General features: G+C 30.0%; 4 protein-coding genes across 5 annotated transcripts; 2 read left to right on the forward strand and 2 right to left on the reverse strand.

Moving 5' to 3' along the window:
- Positions 1-1,866: 1,866 nt before the first annotated feature.
- Positions 1,867-4,574, reverse strand: LOC126837990 (zinc finger protein 28-like). Of its 2 annotated transcripts, XM_050572044.1 has the most exons (5): positions 4,313-4,574; positions 4,077-4,214; positions 3,775-3,915; positions 2,883-2,967; positions 1,867-2,806 (listed from the first exon to the last, which is right to left on the reverse strand). In XM_050572044.1, exons 1-5 carry the CDS (start codon positions 4,348-4,350, stop codon positions 2,768-2,770), a joined length of 441 nt encoding a protein of 146 aa, XP_050428001.1. In that variant the 5' UTR covers positions 4,351-4,574; the 3' UTR covers positions 1,867-2,767. The 2 variants fall into 2 exon arrangements, with proteins under 2 accessions (XP_050428001.1, XP_050428000.1); XM_050572043.1 differs by having other exon boundaries at positions 1,871-2,967; positions 4,313-4,558.
- Positions 4,575-4,715: 141 nt separating this feature from the next.
- On the forward strand, positions 4,716-6,770 carry LOC126837989 (serum response factor-binding protein 1-like). The gene is made up of 3 exons (XM_050572042.1): positions 4,716-4,917; positions 5,027-5,188; positions 5,256-6,770. The coding sequence occupies exons 1-3, from the start codon at positions 4,882-4,884 to the stop codon at positions 6,330-6,332; spliced, it is 1,275 nt and encodes a 424-aa protein (XP_050427999.1). The 5' UTR covers positions 4,716-4,881; the 3' UTR covers positions 6,333-6,770.
- On the reverse strand, positions 6,333-8,803 carry LOC126837988 (chromatin assembly factor 1 subunit B). The gene is made up of 6 exons (XM_050572041.1): positions 8,480-8,803; positions 8,281-8,410; positions 7,974-8,195; positions 7,793-7,889; positions 7,235-7,729; positions 6,333-6,715 (listed from the first exon to the last, which is right to left on the reverse strand). The coding sequence occupies exons 1-6, from the start codon at positions 8,603-8,605 to the stop codon at positions 6,427-6,429; spliced, it is 1,359 nt and encodes a 452-aa protein (XP_050427998.1). The 5' UTR covers positions 8,606-8,803; the 3' UTR covers positions 6,333-6,426.
- A 556-nt stretch (positions 8,804-9,359) lies between these two features.
- LOC126837987 (tubby-related protein 4) lies at positions 9,360-17,248 on the forward strand. The gene is made up of 12 exons (XM_050572040.1): positions 9,360-9,601; positions 11,469-11,642; positions 13,251-13,433; positions 13,509-13,616; positions 13,792-13,945; positions 14,008-14,252; positions 14,341-14,556; positions 14,617-14,845; positions 14,958-15,133; positions 15,201-15,556; positions 16,548-16,656; positions 16,723-17,248. Exons 1-12 carry the CDS (start codon positions 9,509-9,511, stop codon positions 16,987-16,989), a joined length of 2,310 nt encoding a protein of 769 aa, XP_050427997.1. The 5' UTR covers positions 9,360-9,508; the 3' UTR covers positions 16,990-17,248.
- The last annotated feature ends 722 nt before the right edge of the window (positions 17,249-17,970 follow it).

Here is a 17,970-nt window from a genome sequence, read left to right on the forward strand (position 1 = left end):
GATTGATATAATTAATGATTAAAACTAATGGCACAATGATTTATTATTATAAAATGCTTAAAAATAAAATAATCTAAGAATTTTGACACCGAGTAAATTAATCACAATAAAGTGGCACCCACTGTAATAATAAAAAAGTTATTAACACAATAACAGAATTACATAATAAAATTTACAAATCTATGACTACTGACTAGATCGATTCACATACAGTAAATAGGTGAATATTGGTTATTAATTACTTATTTTATATTTTTGTTAACTATTATACATATTCCAGTTCTTGTTTACTGATATATAATCACTAATTAGTATTATGTTATGTAACAACTAATTAATCATTACAAATAAAATTTAAGTAATTGTTTAAATAACACTAAGCTATATGGTTTACCATGGAGAACACAACATTTATGAATTATGTTTATACTCTATACACTCATCAGAACTTCATTTTATCAATTGCCAATAGGGAGTTAACACAAATAGTTCAGGGGACATTTCGAATTTCATGTTTTTGGCAAAGGTTACAATGTTGTTTGCTAACTATAATATGTTATTTTTAAAGACTCTCGCTAACTGACTGTATTCTAGCGATTTATTATCTAAGAGACAAAATTACCACTTGAAAAATACTTTATAAAATGTATTTGGTAACAAAGTACTTATGTATAAAAGTATTCAGGAAAAAAGTTGATTATTAATTTATGGCTTATCACAACATCAGCTTGATCACAGATTAGATATTTAAATTGTGACTTGATAAATGACCTACAATTTAATGTGGTATTCTAATACTGTTGACAACTTTTTTTGAGTATACTTTAGTTTACTTGGCACTTGGTTAATTTAATAGTCAGTTAATTTGCTTAATTAAATATAATCATACTCTGATACTCAAGTTCTATGTAACGAAAAGTATGGCAGGCAAAGTCCAACTAGCTAATAATAGATCCCAGGGGTGTATTATGGGTGTGGCTGAGGGGGCTCCAACCCCCGATTTTTTTTAGTCTACCTATGGGCCTATATGATGTGAATTGTAGTAGTTTAATATTGTCAAGTTTTTATTAAGAGTTAGTGCCCCAGCCCTCTCCCCTTTTTTAGTAAATCATATCTAAATACTTTCCTGAAAAAACTATTGATTTTATAATATATTATACATTTAACAATTATACTGATGTATACTGAGGTACTTAATTTTTAGAGACGTTTTAAGGGTTATTCAAAAATTTTATTTGTATGCTCTACAATATTATTATAAAATGTACAACTATGTTAGTATAGAAACATGTGCAGATTGAGTAACAAGTGAAAAATAAAATAAATTGTAAGCACATATTTATAATACTAGGTTGTTATCGAGATCGTACATTTCAAGGAACAAATTATAATTATTAATACTTGATTTCAGTGCTTTAAATTCTTCAATCACAATTTTGTTAAAGAGGTTTTGATGACGATTTTTAAATTAACTTATTATTATTATATATTTATAATAGAGAAGCGTATAAGAAACAACTAAAACCCCCAGAGAAATTTATTTTCATTGGCATTTACTAAAAGTGTTAAATAGTAATTAGTATACATTTAAAATATAATACTCATACAATTTAGTATGTATTTTACTAAATCTCCTTGTTAATGTATGGAGTATTATGTAATATATCATATGTACATAATAATGCCATTATTAAGCAAAATATAAGCAATTTTCAATAACTTATAGTAAGTTAGGTTGATTTATAAATTTCTTAAAATTAAAAACTATAAAGGTATATTAATACATATACTTATACGTCTTTAATAAGTATTAAATTAGTTTCATTCTTAAGAGTTGATACTTTATATTTTGCCTTTAAGTTGTATAATACTTATTTATACATTATGTATATATGACTAGAGTGGTGTTGACTTATAATTATATCAGTTCATTATTAATAATTATAGTCAATATTATATATTAAAAATATTATAGAAGGGAAATGTCTGTATGTTAATTTGAACTTCATTTATACATCGTAAAATAACTTTTCTATTATGAAATCCAGAAATGCTGATGTATTAATGTTAGTAAAAATCAGGTTTTTTTTCTTAAAGCTCAACCCAGCTATGTTTTTTTGGGTATGCATAAATCCAATAAAATCTCAATTTTTGGGTAAATAGTAAATACCAAAGATTTTTGGAACAAATCGTTTGGTCAGAATTAGTTAGTACTTACTAAATTCAGTCTCTTTTAAGATTCTCACAATTAGAATATTTGGCATTATTATGGGTTACTTATGTAATCTTTTTTTATGTTTATTTAATTCTGAACACTTGGCAAATTTGCTTTTACAAATATCACACGTATAAGGTTTCTCGCCAGTGTGAATCCTTCGATGTTCGATTAGATGAGACTTTCTTGTATATTTGTTTTCGCACATGTCACATCCATATGGCTTGTCACCACCATGTATTTTCCTGTGCTCTACAAGATGGGATGGACGTACGAACCGTTTAGCACAAATTTCACATTCATAAGGTCGATCTTTGCCGTGCACTTTACGATGCGTAATGAGATTTGAATGGTGGGTAAACGTTTTCTGGCAAATGGGGCAAACATAAGGTTTTTCCCCAGTGTGTACAATTGAATGGGCTGCCAAATGACTAGACTCGTAAAATGCTTTGTTACAAACCAAACAGCGGTGCCGTTTCTCTCCACGATGTGTTCTCATGTGACGAGAAAGTCCATATATATTAGAAAAACGATGGTCACATAACTTACAGCTCAAAACTTTCGTATGAATTCGTTGGTGTTTTGCCAAATCTAAAGTGTTAGAGTAATGGTTATCACATGTGTCACACTTATATACATGAGCGTTTTTAGATATTAAGTATATAACTTCATCGTCAGCCAGGGTTTGTTCCTTAACCATTGATTCAGAACTACTATTTTCTGATGACACAGGAAATATTTCTGGAGTACAACTGTAAAATATAAAGTATTATATTATTATATACTAACATTTTTGTTAATAATATAAATTTAAGTAATCACATTATTACGATTATTTTTATTTTTAACTTAGATTTGAACAATTCTATATTTTGAATCTTATGGATGTTTTCTCGGCTATTAAATAAACAATAGTAATATTTAATCTAGTACAATAATAATGGTACTTGAGTATTATACGGACCCCCATCGATTTTTTTCAATAACTGGGTACTTAGATAAAATAATTTACTCTACACATTAATACAGTTACTAATGAAGCGATTACTCCCGCCCTGCTCCTCTGTAGACCTCTATAGAAGGGCAGGTCACCGAGTGTTTTGGCACTCGATTACTCGGCGCCATTAATTCACTCAGCAAAACTCAAAATATGCTAGGTTTGCAGGCTACAATCTAGGAAGTCATACGTTTCCGCGCCTCTTTATATGTTTTATGATCTACTCCTAGAGTCTAGCCTGCACATCTAGGATATTCTTAGTTTAGCGGAGCGAGAAAGTGCCAAAAAACTCGTTGACCTGTCGTCCTATATATGGTATGCAAGTAGACGCAGGAGAGGCCGCAAGTAATCGCTTAATTAGTAACTGTATTAATGTGTAGTGTGTATTATTTTATTTAATTACCCTCTGATATTAAAAAATTAGTGAGAGGGGGTCGGTATAAGAACTAAGTACCTTAATAATTTTCAATTGATTTAGTAGATCATAATAATTCAGTAAATAAAAAAAAAAAATGTATATCCTTTAAGTATCAATTGACATATTAATTATTAAGATAAGTACCTGTTGATAGAACTGTTAGTAGCCAAGTCATTGTTTGAGATACATTCCAAATTGTTTTCATTTAAATAGTTGATATAAAAATCTAATGGGTCTTCCACAAAATCATTTATGTTATCCGTACAAGCAGGTTCAGAGGATTTTCTACAAATTTTATAATATATTGCACTAATTATTATCAATTAATTACTTAATTAATAATATTGTAATATTATTAATATAGTTAAGTAATAAAATAATAGCCAACACATAACTTTGAACAGATGAACACAAATTAATAGTTTAGCTGTAAATTGTATACATACTTAACAGGATTATTTGTAATTAAATCATTGTTTTGGTTAGCTTCCAAATCATTAGAGACAAAATAGTCACTGTAATAATCTAATCGATTATCAACAAAATCATACATGTCTGTGGTAAAATTAGGTGCCGAGTATTTCCTAATAATACAAAAGTCAATTAAAACAGTATGAATATAATCAACATATTTGATATAATACTTTATTTGATATTAATAGATGTTACAATAGTAACTTACTCAGGAAAAAAATCATCTTGAGAAGATGAAGTATTCATATGTTATGCTGAGTTTTAAAAGTGGAACGATCAAACAATAACTTCTATTATAAGTTTTATTTAAACTATTTAATTTTTGTTTTTAATTACACAGTTTTTTTTAAATACGAAATGTTACAGTTTAATTATTATTTTGTTCCTGTTGCTTATTGTGATAACTGATAACCAACGCCCAGCCCAATATTACCCATAGATAAAATATAATACCAGATTACCAGACTACTTACCAGAGAAATTCAATACACCAAAACAACATATTACCACATCATACTACGGTTATCGTTTTCATGACTCTTATCATGAACATGTTCTTATCTTTTTTAACCTTTGTATTTTAAGGTTATAGGAACAATTTTATAAAAAATAAAATTATAATAAACATTAAACACTAGCAGTAGCTACTAAGTACTACTAATAATTTGTTTTCTTTTTTGAGTAATATCAAAAATTAACTTATTTTTTTATATAATATGTTAAATAATTGTTAACTATTGAAGAATTTCTTCGTTTACATAATTCAATTTGATAAAAATGGAACCTTTATCTAAATTTGCACTTAACAATCAGGTAATTATTTTAATTAACTGTTTAATTATTATTTAGAAACATAGTATATAATATTAAAACTATTTTGTATTAATCTATACACTGTTTAAATACATTTTTTTTTTTTTAGATTGTTTCTATGCGCCACATAGTTCGCAAATCAAAGGTCCATACAATTAATAAACTATCAAGGGAGTCAAAAAAATTAAAAGATAGAAAGGGCAATGAAGAACAGATCAATAAAAATCAAAAAAAATCCGAACGAATTGTCAATGAAATAATGCAGATGAAGGTAAATTATTACATGTCAAGTTTAAAAATGTTGATTTTGTTGTTTAATTGAGGCGTATATATTTCAGAAACTCAATGATGATATGGTTACAAAGTATGCTTTACAAAATGAGACACCAATAGCAGACATTTTAAATAAAGTTGATATAAGCATAGAAACTAGAGCACTAGCAAGATTAGCAGGACACAAGTTTATAATGGATGCCGTTAAGAACTTCAGGAAAAAATATCCAGATTGGAAATTAAGTATGAATGATTTATTAAACGCATTAGGTACAAAATATAGAGCAAAAAAGAAACCAAATCAAAAGAAATCAACTAAAATAAAAAAAGAAATAAAAAATAAAATATTTGAAAAAAATCCTTTGGTTGATTTTGATGACAAAATCATCAATTCAGAAGAAAACAAAAGTAATGTAACAGATTGTTATAGCATTAAGGAAAAAAATATACTTGTAGACAATATTATCTATAATGAAAAACCAGAACCATGTACAATGGAAAATACTAAGTCCAAACAAGTAGTTGTTTCACATAACATCAAATCAATTACAAATAAAAACGATAATTATTTGGATGATAATAAATCAAATGATTTTGTTGATGAAAATTCCGATTGCTTAAGCGAAAATACTGATTATGATACAAGCATAAACAGTTCTGATGAAAGATCATGCTCCGAAACATTTGAAATACCTGAATTGCCTGAAGTAACAATTACTAATCTTACCTGTCAAGATCACGGTTTGAAAAGGACGTCTGATCTTATCATTAAAGAGGAGTCGAAAAAACGAAGAAACATTGAAGAAATCGAACCTGTTTGTCAATCAGTAGATTCATTTTTCATGACTACTGATGACGAAGTATACAAGTCAGTATATAAACCACCTCTACCGTCTCTTGAAAAACCAAGTACGACTGAACCCTCGAAACTAGAGTATAGAAATCCACCTAAAGACATTTTTATCAAAGGGAAGAAAGTCACCAATAATAGACAAAAACCATATGGTAATCGAAGAGAAAGGAGGCAGCAAATTGAGGATCCTGTAGAGACAGTATTGCATCCGTCTTGGGAGGCAAAACGTAAGCAAAAATCATTAGCGAAATTTGAAGGGAAAAAAATAACTTTTGATGATAACGATTAATATTTTAGTAAAATATAAATTATTTTTAATATTGTGTAAATCAATAAATGTTAATGTTACAAAATAAATATAAAAATGATTACAAATCTCATTATTACTTGTTTAAATGTTTTTTGTTTTTGGGACTAGAAATTGTTACTAATTGAACTCTTTTCTTAGTCGGAGGTTCTGCTAGATCTATAGATGGATTGTTTTTTTCTTCTTCTTTTGTTGGCAATAATTTTGCATCTTCTTTAATAAGATCTTCTACTTCTTGACAAACAGACTCGTTAATTTTTATTGATTTGTCTATAAATGGAACACCTAGTTCTTCCTGACTAAAAGTTATTATTGAACAAAATCCATCCGACGAAGATACAATAAGTAGCTGACCATCTGGAGACCTAAATTGTAAAAAAAAAAAAATGTTATAAGTTATACATGGAGTGTTGCAACATATGGATGTGAAACATGGGTAATTAATTATACTGTAAAGAAAAAACTAGAAGCCTCAAAGATGTGGCGTTGGAGGCGTATGGAAACGATAAGTTGGATAGAGAGAAAAACAAACGAAGAGGTACTTAGAACTGTGGGAGAAAAACGTACACTCATAGATACGATTAGAGCAAGGCTTTGGAAAATTGTTGGACATGCCCTGAGACACCCCGAAAAGTTGCATAATATAATATTAGAGGTATGATAGAAGGAAAGAAAACTGCAGGACGTCCTCGAAACTCTTATATAGGACAAATTAAAGGTGATGCAACAGTCAAAACCTTTAAGGAACTCAAAGAAAAGGCGAGCAATCAGTCAGAATGGAAAATTGGAGTTATAAACCAACCTTCGTGTTAAATTAAAAAAAAATTATGAAGCAATAATATAATATTAACGTGATATATATAATTTAAATTAATATGAGTTACCATGAAAGATCCGTCAAACGAGTGTAGTGGATATCTCCAATGTAAGCAAATGGTACGGCATGTTGTGTGTCCATCAGTAAAATACTAGAATTAGTAGCAATAGCATAAATCATCCGATAAGGTAAATCAAAAACTGATTTAGTATCATCTTTGAGTTTGTACAAAATTGGTGAAAACTGAATAGCTACAGAGTACTGGTCTAATGAAGGAACATAAAGTACGGGCTTAGAAAACGATTTTCTAGCAAACACATAACTGACATTTGTAGTACGCTTTGATTTATTTTCCTCATCAATAGATTCTAAAATTCCAGATGAAGTCACTAAAATTTGGCCATCGGGTGAAAATGATAAACGTCGAAAAAACGATTTCAGAGTATCATCGTGGAATAGTCTAGTTTTTACTTCATCGCCGTCTACCTTTTTACCTAAAGGAACTGCTTTGTCACATCTTGTTAAAAGTTTGTTATTTGATGTATTAAATATTCTTAATGTCCTATCATCAAAAAAAAAATATTATTACAAAAAATTCTGAAATAAACCAAGTCTATTTTAATACCTGTCACTACTCAAAGTAGCTGCATACACGTTTAATGGATCCCAAGCAACACCCTGAACAAAACCTTTGTGATCATCAAGCATAGCTTTGTAGCGTCCTATAATATTAAATATTTATTAGCATTGTAATTTATACTTCTACACATAATAATTTTTAGTTTAACTATCAGAAACACAATTACCAGAATCGACATCCCAAATAATTGCTTTATTATCTACACCACCAGATATAAGTCGTTTAGAATCAGGTGACCATGATAAATCATAAACATCTTCTAAATGGCCTCTTAATATACTATGGCACACCCATTTTTCAAGATCTTTTGATTCACTATCCTCTAACAAATCTGGTCTATGATCAGGACAATTTTCAGGTTTGAATTTCCATAGAACAATAACAGATTCTAAAAAAAAAAAATTAATATAGGTATTAAAGAAATGTACTTAAAAAGCATTAAAATAATGTTAAGCATATTCAATATTCATTACCATCATCTCCTGTCGCTAACCATTGCCCATCTGGGGAAAAACGTACGGCATTCACAGCTTTCTGATGTTTAGTCAAGTCTGCTGCAAACTCAACATTTACATTTGAACCTTCTATTTTAATTCGCCATATCTAACGTAAAACCACATTCAAATATTAATGATAAATTAATCAATTATAAAAAAAATAAAGCATAATTACAAAAACATGGGAATCTGATCCACCAGTAGCCAGTCGATAATATTCGTCTTGACGAATAGGTTGGAAGTGAACACTGAGCACTGGGTCACGATTGTGCCACGATATTTCTGGGATTACTAGTTTCATGATTAAATACTGGAACCACTATGCTAAATAATTTAATTTAAAAAATATTAAATAGTTTATGGTTAAAACATAATTATTAATTCAAGGTGTTGAAGAACAGAGTTTGTTAACACCACGATTTTTATTTTGACAACGATGAACACAGAACAACAACATAAGGAAAATGGGAAAATAAACGGTGGTGGGTATGCCGCAAACAGGCGTCAGCACAACAATATTTAGCCTTGAATAAATGGAGGCAAAATGTTATCAATATTACATATTTTAAGATAGCATCAGCTGGTGTCTGTTAAATTTGTTTTCCTGGGTATTCGGTGCAATTTATGTTCGGAGCAACTGATAACTTTCGGAGTAATTGTATATTCGGTGCAACGACTTTTCGTGATAATCGTGTTATCCCGCAAATCGCAAGGGTATGCTTATAGCCTAATTGCTACGGAAGCCTAAGTGATGTAAAATTGCCATAAATCAAAGACAATTTCAAATTCTCGTCGCATATTTTCAAAAAAATCCATTTTCAATTGAAATATGTTGTATAGTTAAAAGGTTAATTAATTTTATAATACTATAAGCCTTAGAGCAACAATGATGTAAACCTTGGTTATCAACCCCTTGAAACACTAACGCCCCTGGTAAATGCAAGGTTGATTGGACATTCAAGGGTAAATGGTTACTACCACGGCCTTAATATTATGAACCCTAAAAGATATCATATATACCTCATTCGTTATCTATAATCAATAATTTGGTAAATTAGTATATTATTTATTTTTTGACATACGTCCAGATTTGGGTTCTGAAATCTGAATCGTTATGTAATTTATTTTTGAATATGTTTTAAAATTCGTTTGTTAAATGTCTTAGACAATTTAAAACATGAATATACTTTGAGATATTAAGACGATGCACATAAGGTTTGAGAAAAATGCCAACACAAAATGTGACAGCGAAATATTGTCCTTGTCTTGGATGGGAAGGGTTCCAGATAATGCAGAAGTATGTTGTTGCACTTTTTAATTATTTTGTATTGCTGTATTTTTTAATAATTACTTATACTAATCATTATGAAATAAGTCTAAACTCTTTATTAACACTTTTTTTTTCAACCTGAAGGTTGGTTTACAACTCCAATTTTCCATTCTGACCAATAGCTCGCATTTTCTTTGAGTTCCTTAAAGGTTTTGACTGTTGCATCACATTTAATTTGTCCTATATAAGAGTTTCGAGGACGTCCTGCAGTTTTCTTTCCTTCTATCATACCCTCTAATAATATTATGCAACTTTTCGGGGTGTCTCAGGGCATGTCCAACAATTTTCCAAAGCCTTGCTCTAATCGTATCTATGAGTGTACGTTTTCGTTTGTTTTTCGCTCTATTCAACTTATTCTTTCCATACACCTCCAACACCACATCGTTGAGGCTTCTAGTTTTTTCTTTTTGGAACCATTTATTACCAATGTTTCACATCCATATGTTGCGACACACCATACATATATTTTAATAACACTTCTTGTATTTTATAAAAATGTTAAAAAATTAATTTCCATTTAAACTATTGTAATTAAAACTTAAGTGCACGTTAAGCGACATGATGTATTGCATTTTCTCATGATTGTGCATATAAGGATTAAAAAAATGTATAAAATCATTCATCAAATATTTACAGCTTTAGTTAGATAATAAATCAACGAATGTAGTGTATAAGATGTCAAACTTAGTATTAGAGAAAGGGGTTAGATTTTTGCATGTTGTTGACTTATGTTTTTCAATTATTAAGGTAAAGGGGTAACTATTAAATTATTTTCGACTCAATAAATTACCGCTGGAGTACAATTTATGATCTATAAACATGCTATATGAATAAATAGATTCAGTGATTTAGTAGATATGGTAGGTACACAAAAAAAAAATAAAAAATAAATGATTGTAAAAACAATACTTTCTCAGCTCCCCATCAAAGTTTAAAAGAAAACCTAGGTGTTTAGTGTATATGTTAATTATATCATTACCAATTTTATTATGTATAAATATAAATTAAATTGTTATTTCAATGATGAACATGCAACTGAGAATTCAGTGTACATAATATACTAATGTTAATAAAATGGTAAATACCACTAATATTCACAATATCCTATTAGTCTCCCCCCAACTATGCCCAATTTTATAAATCAATCACTTCCACGCCTAACAAACTCCCGGGTTTTATTACCTCCTTCTGTCTAGGAAAGAAATAATCTCTTTCTCCCGCTTAAGATCCGGCCATAACCTGCTGCCATACCACGCTTTCAAACTCTCCCTTAACGATTCCCCATTCTGGCCTCGTCACGACGATGAATTTCCATGCGACTTCCCCCTTCTGCTATGGTGTCCTGCTATTTCCTAACTTCGTATTCCTCTCATCACCACCCTTTCCTCCTATAATATCGATTCTTTTGACATTTATTCCATTCTTAACTCCTCAGTCATTCCCATCATTAAATCTGTTCTCCTTTTCACTGATGAGTCCGGCCTTGCCTTATAATCGCTGTATATAATTAATTTTAAGTTGCTTGCCATTGTTGTAAATGCCGTCTAGTTTGTATATATTAATTTTAAGCTACATAATTTAATTTAACATCTGTAATTGTAGAAATAAATAGTTTATGCTGATAATTCAATAAAAAAAAATAGACTTGTAGCAAGTATGATTAAATAAGTGTAAAATATACATTTTGATGACAATACAATTTAAACTTATAGGGGAAAAAATTATAAAAATAAGTGACTTTATTTGAATGAATAAAAATATTCTTTAAAATAATTGTTTGGTAAAATAATTAAATATTAAAACTTATGCAATTTGTTTTTGTTTCTGTTTTTAGGAAGAAGGGTGGAATTTAGATGGTCGTAATTATTATAAACAAGGGTGGCTAGCTACGGGCAATTCTCAAGGTATTGTTGGAGTAACATTCACTTCAGTTAGAACAATATGTGAACCATCAAGTGAAAGACTACCTCTTCGGACTAATTATAATTTAAGAAATCACCATGCTAAGGTAAAATAAAATTATTGTTTCAATTAGATAAAGTATATTTTTTTTACATTGTTTATTGGTTAATTTTTTTTTATTCAGTTGATTTGTTGATTTGCTTATTTGTTTACTTTATTTTGTTTATTTTTTATTTATTTTTAGTTCTTACAGATATTTTATTTTACAATTGATAAATACACATTTTTTCCCTTTTGACTTAAATTTTGGTGAGTTTGTTTTTGTTTTACCTACATTATTTATTTATTAAAATTATTATTTGAACAATTTTCTGGATCTCCTTTGCCAACTATGTATAATATTTTATTTCATAAAAATGTTGAATTTAATTTCTAAATTAAAAAGAAAAATTGTGAAGCCTGTCTAATTTTGATGTTATGTTGCTATTATATTTGATGCTTTAATTAGGTAATCAAATATTAATACCAATTATAGAAATTTATGTATTAAAAGACAGCACAGTTAGGTTGGGGCATAGTGGGACGGAACAGTTAGGTCGGAATAGTCACTAGAAAGTAGCAATTAATATAACTAATTGAGCTAATAAAACGCTTTATGTGGATCTGTAGCCAGTAGGTGGCACAAATGTTAAATATCGATTAAAATAGTAATTGTGAAGACAATAATAAATATAATACTCGTATGGGCTTATATCCGTAAGTGAACTCTGTTTGGGCATAGTTAAAAAAACGAGATGGTAGAATTTTTAGTTTGCAACTTTTAGGTTTCTGCCATGTTGAGTAAGACAATAATGTGGTTAAAATTGTATTGTTTTAGTATTAGGGTGGATATGATTAAGATTGACGTCTATTCTAAAAGTTTGTTGCTGTTGTTATCCAATTTTTTTAATCAACAATGTAATGAAAACATCTGTTTTTAGGTACCTGTTGACTAAGTACCTAGGCTAGTCCCCCCCCCCAGAGCTCTATGAGTACATGTAAAAAAAAAAAGGTACTTGTTGACTGTTGGTTCAATCACTCATAGCAATCTAGAAATTTAATACAGCGGGAACGATTTCTTCCTTTATTGGTTTTTCTTTAATACATTTTTTTTTTATAGATTTTAGGCTATAGGTTATAAATAATATTTTATTTGAACTCTTTCAGCAGTTTCGGGATATTTTGGGTTAAAATACAAAAGTAGAAAAATAATAAAATTAAAACATATTGTAAAAACAATTTGAAGCTAAAAAAAATGTATTTGGAGAATAATGTTTTATATTCGAAGAAATATATTTAGTTAGTGAATAGTACTAGAGATAATGGTTATAACTAATTTTAGTTGTAACCATTAACTTTAATACACTAACAATATTTTATTGCAAGATAATATTTTTTACAGAGACTTAAAGGTGTTTACCTTATTTAAATGTTTTGGGTTATTGTAGCTATTTCTTAATAAGGTAAAATATACAATATATAGTTTTTATACCTAGATTGATTACTGATAGGAAGCGTTCTCTTAATATTAATTAAAACATGAATTTTATTTGAGTTAAATTCACTAATTATTTTAATCTGATCAAGAAAATTGTTTATTATTTATTTTTAAAGACTAAAGTATAAATTAAAAGAAATTCAAATTTATTATGTTCTACTTGGTATTCATTTTAAGGTTGTTCTTGTGAAATGGAATGAACCCTACCAAAAGCTAGCATCCTGTGACAGCTCAGGTGTGATTAATGTTTGGGCTAAATTTGACTGTCGTTGGAACGTTGAATTAATTAACGATCGTAATACAAGGGTTACTTATTTTAGTTGGTCCCATGATGGTAGATTGGCACTCATATGTTATCAAGTAAGTATTATTATAATAATATAATACAAAAAATATTTTTTTTTCCGATTAAAATATATTAACACTACATTTTAGGATGGCTTTGTTTTGGTTGGTTCAGTCACCGGACACAGATATTGGTCATCTATGTTACATCCAGAAGGAACAGTTACTTGTGGAGCTTGGTCTCCTGATGACCAGCAGGTATGAGTGCTGTTTACATGTTATGTCAAGACTAAGAATAATATGTCACTACAGTGGTGTAGTCAAAAGGGTACTCCCATGACTACATCACTGCTTATCTTTCATTATTAAATTATTTATTTTAATATAATTATGTATAATAATTAATTTTTGTTTTTTTTATTTTGTGTTCAAGGTTTATTTTGGAACAAGTAAAGGTCAAGTGAAAGTTTTAGATATTCACGGTATTCCTGTTTCTCAAGTAAATTTGGCCGATGACTCTGGAATATCATCAATGGCGTGGTCCTGCGAAAAGTTTTGCATGAACGAGAGACAAAGGAAATCAGATTGTTAGTACAAATAGTGGACTTAAAATTGTATTTTAGTGAATAATAATTTTTATTTTTTTTAGATTTTTTTAAACATATGCTGGCGATATGTTGTAAAAATGGTTCCATTCATTTAATGCGACGGTATGATGATCCAGCTACAATACTCGTACGTACAGGTTTATGTCCAATTTACATGGAGTGGGCCAACTCAAAAGAGCTCTTATGTGTCGCTGGTTCAGTACCTGGAAAGCCTGGTAATAATATTGTGAAAATTTACTCAGAAGTTGGTCAGCTTGTTTATTCAATCAATATACCTCCATCACAGGTAAATATTATTTTCAGTATAGGTATTAGATATGAGTAATCTTTTTAAAAATATATAGTGTATAATTCGTATAATTTAATACTGTTAGATGGAAGTAACAGCTGTGACATGGGCACATAACGATCGAAGAATTTTTATAGCAACAGGACCTGAAATTCATGTTGCTTGTGTATCAGCATCAATCCTTCCGCTTCATATACTATGTGCATTACGCCTTTATGATGAATCTATGTTCCCACCCAATGAATTACTTCCTATTTGTATCCAAGATACATTAGCTGCTATAGCTTCATCAACTATTTATGTAAGTTATCACTAAATTATTTTGTATCAAAAACTGGATACTTGTGTTTGTTTTTTATAGTGCGAAGTGCCAAAGTTGTCAGATTTAAGACTTTTTGTGAGTGGTTCACCCAAAAATCGTCTTTACTGTACTGTTGTACAACATGTCAATGGCCCGGAACCTACTCCACCGAGCACAGTTTGCTATGTGTTGTATATGGAATATCTTGGAGGTCTAGTACCATTACTTAAAGGGAAAAGAACCAGTATTTTGAAACCAGAATTTGTTATATTTGATCCTCAAGTTGATGGTGAGTGCCACAGTACAAAATATAAAAATATATTTATTTTTAAGAGTACAATTATTATGTAATAATAGTGTAGGTTTCTATATTTTAAATATATGTATATATTGTTTTATAGATGCCACCTACAATAGTGCCCAAATAACATACAGTCAATTTGGCTGGGAAGACTCTGAGTCCAATATTTGTTCAAGTCCTAAACTCCATCGCAAAAATCGCCATAAATACCATAAATACCCTGGCAGTAATAGTCGTCAACTACAACTAAACTGTTATACTGATGTTTTACCAGAAGTACATAATAAATAAATCATATTTATTAAGAATTACTAAATATTCGTGTTATGTTAATGTTTTTTAGGACTATAGACTAGCAGAAGTAACGGCTAATGTTTGGGGTACAAAGTTTCATATTCGCGGTCTATGTGATGATTTAACCAAAAAATTGGGTCGTGTGTCATATCGTACTTCGATCTTACACTTGCAACCACGACAAATGACACTTTCTATTGTTGGCGATGGACAGACATTAGAGGACGAAACACTTTCACCTCAACAGCTTCAAAGGCGACGTAGTTGCAGTGTAGGATCGTCAAATCCAAAATTGTCTGTTTCCAGAGTATTGGAGGATGCAAAGGTATCGGAAACATTTGCACACAGTTTACCAGCTAGTCCCGTTGCAGCCAAGAAGAAAACAGGATCTCCATCACAAATCAGGTATAATGACCTATAATCAATCAATTGTTGTGGGTAATTGGTTATCACAATTAACAAAACTAACAACTCTTAATAGTTTAAAGAGCGTCATGTATCGCGTGATCAGTGCCCAACTATTAAAAATAATTGGACCAAAGTTCACCCACTTACCTGTTCCAACATTCCCCTGTATATTTTTTTTTAAATTATAATTATAATTTATGACCATTTAAAATGCTTTAAAAATATGATGTTGTCATTAAATTGTATCAGTTATCAGTACATTTGTATGAGAGATTGAGAACAAAAGAAGGGTAAAACGAAGTGTATTAATTGGCCAAGATTCGTGAAAAGAGGTCCAGGGATTTTCAGAATATGTGGTGTATGATAGGGGAAGATATGTGTCATGAGGATGTGAAAAAGAGATGAAAAGAGTTCTTTGAAAAGCTATTGAATGAGGAATTTCCAAGGAAGGAGGAAAGAGAACAGGTAGCGTGGAATTTAGGTATGGTGGACTTAATTAGGGTGAAAGAAGTGTAGCGTGCAGTTAGAGAGATGAAAAAGAAGAAAGTGGTAAGACCGAATGGGGTACCAGTGGAGGTATGGCAGGTATTGGGAAACTCTGGCATAGAGTGGTTGTTAGGTAGGAGACAATTGTGTTTGATTTTAGAGAAAGTTATAGAGAAGATAGATAATGCAGATAGGTAATGATGAAATGTGTTTGGTTGATAGGTTCAAGTACTTAGGATCGATAATACAAAATAATGGTGGGTATGAGGAAGATGTGAAAAGTAGGATAAATTGTGGATGGATGATATGGAGGGGAGCGTCAGGTGTTTTTTGTGACAAAAAGATGGACAAAAGGATGCCTATAAGATTAAAAGGGAAATTTGGCCAATTGTGGCCCATTTGCATAATTTGTCACTGCAATCTGCATGTGATTCTTGGAATGACACTCAGCCTAAAAACATTAAGATGTTAAAAAAAATGTTTGATATATTTTATTTTATAGAAAGCGAATAATGAACTCACCTTTGTTCTTTCGAAAAGTACTCAGAACACAAATTGAACCAGATTTTCAGAACTTGGAAACATTGCAAAAGTCTCAAATAAAAAACAAAGTAAAAGCTATATTGGTTAAATAGTTTCTAGTAGGTTTACTAATTTTATCTTTTTTTTTTTTGTAGATTGATATGTGTAATAAGAAACAGCAATTTGTTATGCAAAACAAAGCTCCTATATGGAACGACTTGACTCAAGTGTATCAGTTGGACTTTGGGGGCCGTGTCACTCAGGAATCGGCAAAAAACTTCCAAGTTGAATATAACGGCATACAAGTGATGCAATTTGGCCGTATTGACCGCAACAATTTTGCTTTAGATTTTCAATATCCTTTTTCAGCCGTCCAAGCGTTTGCTGTTGCATTAGCAAGCGTCACCCAGAGGCTCAAATAAAATTATACACTAAGAGAGTGTGTTTAATCAATAAATAATTTATTTATAAATTATTATAATATTGTACATATACCTATAAATTATTTGCAGGTTTTGTTTTATTATGTTTATCAACCTGCAAATGAGATATAATTCGTAAATCTTATTTTAGCAAACATAGTGCAATATTCTTAATTAGGGTTCCTCTTTAGGTCTAGTCTTATCACTTTAACTTTTTTGTTATAAATGCATAACACTTGAAACAGCTTTACTGAATATTTTCTTTTATTATAATCATATTTTTAGCTCTCATATCAATGTTCATGTGTTCATGTGTATTCAGCAATTACTTAATTTGAAAAAAATATAAATATTGTATAAGATGTATATAAATTTTGTTTTTATTAATTAATTATTCTAATGTTAGCAAGTTTTAACTGTGTCAATTGTCACCATCTTTCTAGTGTTAAAAAACAAATCCCATGACGATGGGATAGAATCTGGTTTGCACATTTCGTGAAAAAATCGCAAAGGTCAGGTCACAAGACCGTAGTGGCCACAAAAATCAAGCGAGTAATGGGTGACCTAGAAGTTTAAATCTGTAAACCCGTCATCCGAAATGTCATGGACGTTGAATTGACGGCCTGTAGGGCAAGCAGAAGCGGTCATATGCCCGATGTGATGTTCCACACATAAACCTCAGGACATCCTGAACACAATGTTATGTGTTATTATTTTTTTTGTACAAATATTAAAAATGTATAGAATTTTCAAAATGTGGCTGCTTTCTGGAACACCCTACATTATCTTTAACTTCAATATTGTTTAAAATAAAATATCAATCATAAAAAAAAAGATTTAACACATTAAAGAAATACATTAGTGTAGTTAAATTGCATACATAAAGAGCCGTGATCTGTAGACTGTATGGTGAAGAAATTGGTATGACATTCTGCAATACTTATCGTCATAAGTCCAGACAAAAAAAAAATAACAAAATAA

Source organism: Adelges cooleyi, unplaced genomic scaffold (genome assembly GCF_023614345.1).
Source record: "Adelges cooleyi isolate 19-005CV unplaced genomic scaffold, UGA_ACOO_1.1 ACOO_flye_CR_arks_rails_tigmint_CR_PRNA_30, whole genome shotgun sequence".
NCBI lineage: Eukaryota > Metazoa > Arthropoda > Insecta > Hemiptera > Adelgidae > Adelges > Adelges cooleyi.